Source organism: Chiloscyllium plagiosum, chromosome 14 (assembly GCF_004010195.1).
Source record: "Chiloscyllium plagiosum isolate BGI_BamShark_2017 chromosome 14, ASM401019v2, whole genome shotgun sequence".
Lineage (NCBI taxonomy): Eukaryota > Metazoa > Chordata > Chondrichthyes > Orectolobiformes > Hemiscylliidae > Chiloscyllium > Chiloscyllium plagiosum.
In genome coordinates, this window is record NC_057723.1 from 56,682,522 (window position 1) to 56,693,518 (window position 10,997).

Below are 10,997 nucleotides of genomic sequence, written 5' to 3' on the forward strand. Positions count from 1 at the left end.
AGGTGATAGGTCAGAGGGAAGGGTGGAGCAGATAGGTGGGAAGGGAGATTGGCAGGTAGGACAGGTCATGAGGGCAGTGCTGAGCTGGAAAGTTGGAACTGGGGTAAGGTGGGTGGAGGGGAAATGAGGAAACTGGTGAAGTCCACATTGATGCCCTGGGGTTGAAGTGTTCCGAGGCAGAACATGAGGTGTTCTTCCTCCAGGCATCGGCTAGTGTGGGAGTGGTGGTGGAGGAGGCCCAGGGGAGTTGAAATGTTGGGCCACGGAGCAGTGGGGTTGATTGGTGTTCCCTGAAGCGCTCTCCGAGGAGGGGTCCAGTCTCCCCAATGTAGAGGAGACCACATCGGGAGCAACGGATACAATAACTGACATTGGTCGATATGCAGGTAAAACTTTGATGGAAGGCTCCTTTGGGGCCTTGGAAGGTGGTGAAGGAGGAGGTGTGGATGCAGGTTTTACAATTCCTGCGGTGGCAGGGGAGGTTGCCAGGTAGGGAGGATGGGTTGTTGGGCGGCGGGGACTTGACCAGGTAGTCACGGAGGGAATGGTCTTTGTGGAAAATGGAAAGGGGTGGAGAGGGAAATATATCTCTGGTGGTGGTGTCCGTTCGAGGTGCCAGGAATGTCAGCGGATGATACAGTTTATGTGAAGGTTGGTAGTGTGGAAGGTGAGCACAGGGGGGTTCTGTCCTTGTTACGGTTGGAGGGGTGGGGTTTGAGGGCGGAGCTGTGGGATGTGAATGAGATGCGTTGGAGGGCATCTTCAACCATGTGAGAAGGGAAATTGCAATCTCTAAAGAAGGAGGCCATCTGGTGTATTCTGTGGTGAAACTGGTCCTCCTGGGAGCAGATACGGAGGAGGGGGAGGAATTGGGAATACGGGATGGCATTTTTGCAGGAGGTAGGGTGGGAAGAGTTGTGATCCAGGTAGCTGTAGGAGTCGGTGGGTTTGTAAAAAATATCAGTGTCAAGTCAGTTATCATAAATGGAGATTAAGAGGTCCAGGAAGGGGAGGGAGGTGTCAGAGATGGTCCAGATGAATTTAAGGTCGGGGTGGAATGTGTTGGTGAAGTTGATGAGCTGCTCAACCTCTTCGCAGGAGCACGAGGTGGCGCCGATGTAGTCATCAATGTAGCAGAGGGAGAGGTGGGGAGTGGTGCCGGCGTAATTATGGAAGATGGACTGTTCTATGTAGCTGACAAAGAGACAGACATAGCTGGTGGCCACACGGGTGCCCATAGCTACCCCTTTGGTCTGGAGAAGTGGGAGGATTCGAAGGAGAAATTGTTGAGGGTGAGGACCAGTTCAGCGAAACGAATGAGAGTGTCAGTGGAAGGGTACTGTTGGGGATGTTGGGAGAGGAAGAAACAGAGGGCTTGGAGGCCCTGGTCATGGCGGATGGAGGTGTAGAGGGATTGGGTATCCATGGTGAAGATGAGGCGCTGGGGGCTGGGGAAACGGAAGTCTTGGAGGAGGTGGAGGGCGTGGCTGGTGTCTCGAATGTATATCGGGAGTTCCTGGACTAGGAGGGATAGGACAGTGTCGAGGTAGGTAGAGATGAGTTCAGTGGGGCAGGAGCATGCTGTGACAATGGGTCAGCCAGGGTGGTCAGGCTCGTGGATCTTGGGAAAGAGGTAGAATCGGGTGGTGCGAGGTTCCCAGACTATGAGGTTAGAAGCTGTGGGTGGGAGATCTCCTGAGGTGATGAGGTTCTGTATGGTCTGGGAGATAACGGTTTGGTGATGAGGGGTGGAATCATGGTCGAGGGGGTGGTAGGAGGAGGTGTCTTCGAGTTGGTGTCTGGCTTCAGCAGTGTAGAGGTCAGTGCGCCAAACTACCACTGCACCCCCTTTATCTGCTGGTTTGATGGTGAGGTTGGGATTTCCAAACTATCACTGCACCACTCACTGATTCCCAGTTCCAACATGCCACAGCGAAAACCTGCAAAGGCCTCCTCAGAACCCAGACCCAGGATATGACCTATACACTACCCTTCATCTTCCAATACTTCAGAGAGATACACCATGTTCTTTGCAGCCTTCAACATGCCATCGATGATGATGAACATCTCACCTTCAAACAACCACCAAACCTGAAACAGACCATCATTCTGTTTAACTACCCAGCCTTCAGGGCAACATCGACCACAACACCACACAACCCTGCCATGGCAACCTCTCCAAGTTATGTCAGATCGATATGGATACTACCATCAAGGGAGGAACACTACCCATCTGTACACGGCAGATAATCAGGTAACTCAGCCAGTGTTTTCGAACTCATACACTGCAGGCAAGGATGCCCTGAGACATGGTATATTGGTGAGAGCATACAGACACTACGACAACAGGGTGAATGGACACTGTGCAACAATCGCCAGACAGGAAGATTCCCTCCCAGTTGGAGAACACTTCAACACTCAAGGACATTCAGCTTCTGATCTTTGGGAAGCATCCTCCAAGGCAGCCTTCAAGATTCACAACAATGCAGAATCACCGAGCAGAAACTGATAGCCAACTTCCATACCTATGAAGATGGCCTAAGATGTGACATTAGGTTCATGTCACGTGACATGTGACCCCACCACACTTTTGTATCTGTAAAATTTTCCATACTGTCCTGTTTTGACATCATCGCTTTGATAAATTGTTATGATCTCTCTACCTTAGTTAGTTTGTGCAGTTTTGGATTACTTTTTATTTTGGTTAGACCCTCGGCATGCGACTCTTATCCATATCATGTTATTCCAGTCAAATAAAAACCAAAAGAACTGCGGATGCTGTAAATTAGGAGCAAGGGGAGGGTTTGCTGGGGGCAAGGGTGGGGGCTCAGCGGATCTGGAAGCATTTGATATCAGAATTAATGTTTCGGTTCTGCCGGGCTTTTTCAGCATCTTCCATTTTTGTTCCATGTTATTCCAGTCATTTGGTTTGTCTCCAACACCACTTTGGTTTTTTTTCTAATTATCTCTCTGCCTCATTTGATCAGGTTACAGGTCCTTTGGTTGTTGTTCAGCTATAGACACTTTACTCACATCCTCTAACATCTTTGGTCATGTGCAGTGACTTATTATTTGACACTCCACTCAACACCATTTGTATGATCTTTTGACCTCTCTGCCCATAAGTTCACCTGAAGAAGGGGCTACCCTCCTAAAGCTAGTGCCTCCAAATAAACCCTGTTGGACTATAACCTGGTGTCGTGTGATTTTTGACTTTGTCCACCGCAGTGGAACCCGGGCGTCCCGACATGGTTTCTTCTCTGATTGTTTTGATGAGTTGTTCTTCAATCCTCCAAACTGCAGGGGTCGCTGAACTGAGCTGAGCATTAATTTAGTCGTTTAATTTAGTCCAATCAAACGACAGTTTAACGCTGTGTATCTTTTTAAAAATTGCGGTGGCAGTACGGAGTTGTTTCGTTAGTGATTGAGTGTTATTTATTTTTGTCGTAAGTCTGGTAACTTGAATTTTAGAATGTGAGCGACTTGTTCGAGCATATGTTTAAGTTTAGAAGGTTTTGTATTTTAAACCGCTGTATTAGGTCGCTTAATATTGTTTGAATATTGGTAGTTGATGAACAAACAATAGTTCGAGTGGTACATTAACGTGATTGACATACTTTTTGTTTTTGTAACATTTTTACCAGCGATTAATTTGAGATTAATAACTTATTGAGCAGTATACCAAAAGTTCTAATGTAGATTCAGTAAATTAAATTACATTCCTATTCTACTCCGGCTAAGTGAAAGCAGATAGTCACATGACTGAAATTCCTATGTTACCGGAAAACTCGAAGATGAGTTGCGATCGGTACCGTAAGTGAATAGTATTGTCTTAAACGAGAAGTATCTTTCAACTTAATACGACTTGGGCTGATTTTTCGGTTGAATATCTTCTAAGGTGTACAACTCTATGGCTCTAAATGGACTCCTTGAGGGAAAAGTCCATTGAACCTTCCTCTACTGAAGTAGTTGCATCAGAATTTATGGCAAAATGACGCTGTTTTGCATGTCCCGCCAATAAGATAATGTTGATTCTTAAGCAGTGAAGTTTAGTGTGGGGCTTCTTCCCCCCCCCCCCCCCCCAGTTTTTGATTTATTTTCACCCACGTATTGAAACTTCTCTATTGTATTTTGTAATAGTAACCCCTTTCTTATGAAGCTACTTTGTTGCTTCGGTGTTGAGTTCTGAGGCTTTTTCTCATCATATCCGTATCATTTGTCTTGTATGACAATGGCTTGCAGTTTGGATTAGCCCGTGAACTAAGCGAAGGACCATCGCGAATCATAGCTGCTCGCGTAAATAGCTCGTTTTCTCAACGTAGTCTCTTGCCTTGAATGTTTAACAGTTATCTCGTATGGACGTATTTCACGAATATTAAGTTTCTAAACTTTCAACGTAATGCTCAAGTTTAAATGTTTAATAAACAACTAAGCTTACATTTCTGGGATACAGTTATCAATTATTAATATTTTTACAGAAATTTGATGAAAGCATTTTTGTTTGTGATCTGTAATTGATATGGCGGTGAGAATATTTGTCGAGAAGGAAAACGAGTTACTTAGTAACCATGCAAAGAACCATCCAAAGTTATTTTCTGGTTCAGGTAAATATGTCTAATTCAAACTTGTTTTTTTTTAATTGTTCACTTCAAGGTTTCATTAACTTCCTGTTAGATCATTAAAGCTGTAACCTAATGTAATCTTTGTACTTCAATTAGTGTATTAGAGATACAATGATCTTAACTTCCAACTCAATGTGTCCCAAATTAAGGTGACTTTATCTTGTGGTGTGATAGTGTCCTTACCCTTGGACTAAAAGACTAGGCTTCAAGTCTTACCTGCTCCAGAGGCTGTGACCAGTGGAGTGCCACAAGGATCAGTGCTGGGTCTGCTACTTTTTGTCACTTAAATGATTTGAATGTGAGCATAAGAGGTACAGTTAGTAAGTTTGCAGGTGGTGCCAAAATTGGAGGTGTAGTGAAGAGGGTTACCTCAGATTACAACAGGATTTTGGTTAGATGGGCCAATGGGCTGAGAAGTGGCAGATGGAGTTTAATTCAGATAAATGTGGTGTGCTGCATTTTGGGAAAGCAAATCTTAGCAGGACTTATACACTTAATGGTAAGATCCCAGTGAGTGTTGCTGAACAAAGAGACCTTGGAGTGAAGGTTCATAGCTCCTTGAAAGTGGAGTCACAGGTAGATAGGACCATGAAGAAGGTGTCCCAGGTTACCTGGTATAAACATTTACGATGTGGTACTGAGGATCATAGGTGAAATTAATTGATTTTTGGAATTTTTGTCAAAATTCCACAAAATTAATTGATTTTTCTTGGGCAAGGGCAACTCCAAGATAGATCTTATTTTTGTTTCTCTAAATGCTACTTGGCTTTGTCCCATAATGTGAACCAGGTAAGTTACATTTCAATTTGGCAAATTCAGTTTTGACCAAGTTTAAAATCAATTTGGCTCTTTATAAGAGATCAAACAGTTTGTTTAAATATTCCTCCCAGGTTTAGCTGAACATAGCTAATCACCAATATCCTTTGTCAAATCTGCTCAATACAGTCTTCCAATTCAGAAATTGTGTATAAGTCCAAATTTCCCACAATGACTTTGTGATAATTCATACATAATCATTGTGATTCATTTAAATTTGACATCACCATAGGTAAGCTCTAACCACTGTGAATTAGATCAACAATGTTACTTACAATCATGAATTTATCTCTACACTTAGGCTAATGTCTGCATTGAGTCGGCAAGAATGTTACTTTATGGGTTACTTTTTAATATTACCTTAGCCAAAGATATTTTCCTGGCCTTTTTACACAGATTAATTTGAGATTTTATTAATTTTAATAATCACCTTCATGGTTTTTGACAGCACAATATTTGATCTAACATTTTGAGAACCAAGGTTTTTCCCGTGGGGTGGGGGAGTCCAGAAGTAGGGGGCATAGGTTAAGGGGGAGAGGGGAAAGATGAGACCTTGGGGGGGGCAACCTTTTTCAAAGGGTGGTACGTGTATGGAATGAGCTGCCAGAGGAAGTGGTGGAGGCTGGTACAATTGCAACACTTAAGGGGCACTTGGATGGGTATATGAATAGGAAGGGTTTGGAGGGATATGGGCTGGTTGCTAGATTGGGTTAGGATATCTGGTCAGCATGGACCGAAGAGTCTGTTTCCATGCTATATGTCTCTGACTCTGACTCTAAATGTGCAGTAGATCTCTGAACAGGATGATTAGAAACTGCTTTCTAACTGCTTCAAAATAGTGTATGAAGGCCCCAGGTGTTATAAATTGTTCTTGAATTGAAACTTCAGATTTTAATTTTAAAAGTTTCTCATTGTGTGGCATTAAGCCTTTTGAAATTCAATCTCTAGGATGTCCTAGATTGATTGATTTTGATTACTTTACTGTGACATTGTGACATTTTAAAGGATGACCAATAAGATCTTGTCAATTATATTGGTATGCAAGCCAAAAACCTATACTATTACATTCACTCTAGTTCAGTCAAAACTACTTCATCTTGTTTCAGCTACAATTGAAACATCTTTACTACAGACTCCACGAACTGGAAAGGTGGTAACTACGACTCCTCACTTGCAACAATCTGCAAGAAAAGCTCTAGGGGATGTGAACTGTCCTTTGCGAGCAGGCAGTATACCTGGTCACTCAGTGAAAAAGAGACCAGATAAAATCCACAAGAAGAAAAGCAACACTCGGATCATAAATACTGCTAAGGTAGTTGAATGTGAAATGCTTCAGTTTTATAGGAAACATGTTTTAACACTTGGGTTAGGCAAAAGTGGCTAAATTTTTAGTTAAACTAACCATCGAGCAAAGTTTCAATCTTGCCTGTCTTGGTATAAATATAGTTTTGATGTACTGATTGGTTCCAGCACCACTTTAGAGGTAAGATGATTAAGTCATAGTAACTTACTACAACTGAGGAGTTAGTGTGAACTGCTTCTAACAATTCTTTTGTACAGGCCCTTACAGCTGCAATAAAAATAATTCTTGCTACATCAATATCTATTCCCATACTAACAAGTTTGTTTTTGAGTTTTACTGAAACTGTCTCTTTATTGCTATTAGGTTTTTTGGTGCATACAGTTGCACTATAAATACTGTCTTGAACTGATAGTTTTGATAAAGTTAGAAAGACCTTATACTAATTGTTTAAATTTTCTTTGTACTCCTGTGCAGGACATGGGGAAAATGTGAGGGTCGCTTGAGGGAAGCTAAAATTTCCTGCTTTTTTTTCTAAAATGAGCAGGTGATGTGGTGCTAGAAACAGCACAGCAGGTCAGGCACAGAAGGATCATGCCTGAGCAGAAGAGTCGACATTTCCTCAGATGCTCCCTGACCTGTGCTTTTCCCACTGCCATACTTTATTGATTCTGACTCTGCAGCATCTGCAGTCCTCACTATCTCCCTAGGTAATAAGGTGTATCTGTAGTAGTAACAACTGGAGTAGGACTTCCTTGTTGGAGTGAAATCTGTTTTTCAGTGAGTTAGAATGAGGTCCTTGAATTGCACTTAGTGGTTTTCTTCTATCAAGTGTAAAACATTTGTCAGGGATGTAGATCAAGTCTGTGACACTTTTTTTCCCTTTTTTAAGGAAATGCATACATTTTGTTTATAGTATATTCTGATCATGTATTCTTCAAAGTTTGCAAAAATTGAGACTTGGTTGTGCTTTTTGATTTTCTAGCATTAAGGTAGGAACAGGAGCAAACAATCCAAAAGCAAGATTGAATTCTCTTTTTGGTCTGTGTTGTCTTGTGCATCCTTGGGCTGTGGGGGAGGCAGATAACTGGGTGAACATGCAAAACTAAGTTAAACTTGATTTGGAGATGCTGGTGCTGGGGTGTACAAAGTCAAAAATCTCTCACCACCAGGTTATAGTCAAATAGGTTTAATTGGAAGCACACTAGCTTTCGGAGCACCTTTCCTTCATGTGATTGTCCTGATGAAGGAGCAGCGTTCCAAAAGCTAGTGTGCGTCCAATTAAACCTGTTGGACTAAACCGGGTGTTGTGATTTTTTTTAAACTGTTAACTTTATCGGCTACAAAGCGGCTCTTGTGGTGGTAGTGTCCTACCTATTGTCCTGAAGACCGGGTTCAGGCCCCACCTGGTTCAGAGGTGTGCTATAACACATTAACTAGGCTAATTTACAAAATGTGGAGGTGCTGGTGTTAAACTAGGGTGGGGACCAAGTTAAAAATCACACCTGTTGGACTATAACCTGGTTTATGTGGAAGTACAGGCTTTGAGTACTGCTTCTTTGTCAGGTAGCTAGTGGGGTAGGATCATAAGACCGAATCTATAGTAAAGATCAGTGTCACAATTAAAACAATGTATTGGACAAACGTAGATTGTTAAAAATCACAACACCAGGTTATAGTCCAACAGGTTTAATTAGAAGCGCACACTTTCGGCTCTATGCTCGTTCATTAGATGATAGTGGAGAGCTCGATCATAACAGAATTTATAGCAAAAATTTGCAGTGTGATGTAACTGAAATTATACATTGAAAAATTGATTCTGTTAAGCCTTTCATCTGTTAAAATAGTGATAGTTTCACTTTCATGTGTAAATCACAAAACCAGCAGCTCCAAATCAAACCTAGAATGCTGTGAGTCTTTAATCACTTGGAATGGGGTTGCAGGTTTTGATTCACTAATGTAAATCTTTAACTTCTTTAGAGTCACATTCCTGACATCAAGCTTTTTTTAAAGTGACTTCTCAGCTCAGATACTATATTAAAGGTAAGGTTAGTCTGTTGCAGAGCATCTGTTGGGATGCAGACAGTGATAGTGACCCCACCTCTGAGCCACAAAGCCTGTCTTCATGACTCTCCTGCTCAATGTCATGTTCCTGAACAGGTTGACTTTAGAAAGTGTACAAGCTTTCAAGTTTGTTGGAAGTGCCTTAAACATTTTGACTATAACACTTCTGGTTTTAAGAACTTTTCCTTCCAGCCCACAGAAAAATCTTCCATTTCTGAACCACCAAAGTGCTCTGAAAAGTCTGAAGACTATCCTGAAATTGAGACTTTTATTCCGTACGATCCCCTTGGTAAGAAACAAACTCTCTGAATATGGATTAATGAATTGTGAAAAATAAAACTTGTGCACTGATTAGAAAGTTCAATTTTTGGGTTGGAGGAAGACCTTCTACAATGGTCAGAGGTTTTGTGTAGTCCAAGGTGTTTCCATTGGATATATTGCAAACCAGATGTGACCACTAGTAGAGTCTCAATTTACAACATTAAGTCTCTGTAAACTTAAATTCTGAAGGGATTGTGTTTTGAGGGGGCGATTGACTGTGGTGCTCTGTATCCCTTGAGTGTTCTGAACTTTTTTGTTCCTCCCAATTTCCCCAAAGTTACTGAATAGCATGTGAACATCAATTAAATTAGGCTTTTGTTAACTGTACAAGCATTGGGGTTTCTCAACTTAATTTCTAATTTGTGGTTGTGACTACAAGAGAAATTAACACCTAAAGGGCTTAATGGAGAAGACAAATTAAACTTTTCTAGCCATAAATTGGGTCCAGTATCATTAGTATCCCCCCTCTAACATGATTACCAAGTGATATTAGATGTCTAAGACTTCATAGATTTGTAATATAAATCAATAAGACCAAGTACTTCAAGAAATTACATTTTGGACCATAAAAGGCGCCATTATAGATGCAACATCTGTGTGGGTTGTGTGAACATCCTGATTGAGAAACAAACTTGTACAAAAGTACACCCAAACAATTCTGCATTGATCTTCCCTACTAGTATGGACTCTTGCTAAAAGGAAATCCAATCCAATGCTTCAAAATATTGTACTTGTATGGATAATCCTGCTGCCTTTACTGATCCTAACAACTTGTTTCATGGATATGTTTTGAGTTGAGTAACAACCTTTTTTGGTCAACATTTGGAGGAAGAAAACCTCTACTTTTTTCCAAATGGTGTGTATGTATATATGAATTACAGATTTTGAGAACTTTAATGTGCCAAAGGAACACAAACTTGATCACATTTGCCTGGCTGGTCTACCACTCATCTGTCTTGAGAAGGAAGAAGCTTTAATAGAAAAGGTGCTGAACAAAATCCCTTCACCTCCAAAATGGCCTTCACTTGTACAAGAATTCAGTAAGTACAGAATTTTGCTTTAAGGCTGGTGTTAATGCCAATCAAGAGTCCAGTATTTGCACTGAAGTTTCCTTTTGTATTGTCACTAAGCTCTCCACTGCTACCAATTGTTGCAATGATCAAGCCCAGACACTGCCAACCCCCTCATGAACAACCTTCCAGCTTGCTGCTAATGTCTTCACCCTATAACCTGAGGCTGTTCTTGCTATCTTGCACAGCTTATCTTAATCCTTGCTTACAGTGAGGCCTCTAGGGCAGGAGGAGCGAGGGTTAGTAAGCAGGAGGTAAATGGGATGGGGAGAAAAACTGACTTTTTTGTTTGCATTCCAATATAATTGTTTTCAATTTGCAGGACTGTTTTTTAATGTTTAAGATACTGTAAGACCTCAACAAAAACCTTTTGTCTGTAATGGAGAAAATACAATTTGCAAGAATGCAGTTACAATATCTAACAAGACTTTATGCAAAAGAATTGTTCATAATGTTGTCTTGTATTTGGAGAAATAATTTTTGCCTTTTGCTTAACCTTTGTAGGTTTGTTTGACTTCAACCCACATGCTGACATTTTGGCAGAGTTGGATGAAGTGGAATTACCAACAATTGAAGATGAATTCTGAAGATTTAGGAACTGAAATTTCATCTTACCTTTGGTATCAAATGTAAGCTGAAATTTATCTAGATATTGCAGTGTTTGGTTTTTGAATGCACTGTTTTAGTGTGGGAGAACTATTTACTACTTTTACTTTGAATAATGTACCCTATCCAATCTTTAAATAAAAATTCTGTGTAATGTAGCATTGCTATTTTGCTGTTAATAAACTGAATATAACTGAA

The 10,997-nt window shown here is 41.1% G+C and overlaps 1 protein-coding gene across 3 annotated transcripts; it reads left to right on the top strand.

Annotated features, from left to right (window-relative positions):
* Window positions 1-3,342: 3,342 nt before the first annotated feature.
* Window positions 3,343-10,997, top strand: pttg1 (PTTG1 regulator of sister chromatid separation, securin). Of its 3 annotated transcripts, none has more exons than XM_043703841.1 (6): window positions 3,343-3,446; window positions 4,479-4,604; window positions 6,545-6,750; window positions 8,995-9,091; window positions 10,005-10,163; window positions 10,698-10,997. In XM_043703841.1, the coding sequence occupies exons 2-6, from the start codon at window positions 4,520-4,522 to the stop codon at window positions 10,778-10,780; spliced, it is 630 nt and encodes a 209-aa protein (XP_043559776.1). In that variant the 5' UTR covers window positions 3,343-3,446; window positions 4,479-4,519; the 3' UTR covers window positions 10,781-10,997. The 3 variants fall into 3 exon arrangements, with proteins under 3 accessions (XP_043559776.1, XP_043559777.1, XP_043559778.1); XM_043703842.1 differs by having other exon boundaries at window positions 3,391-3,474; XM_043703843.1 differs by lacking the exon at window positions 3,343-3,446 and adding an exon at window positions 3,542-3,813.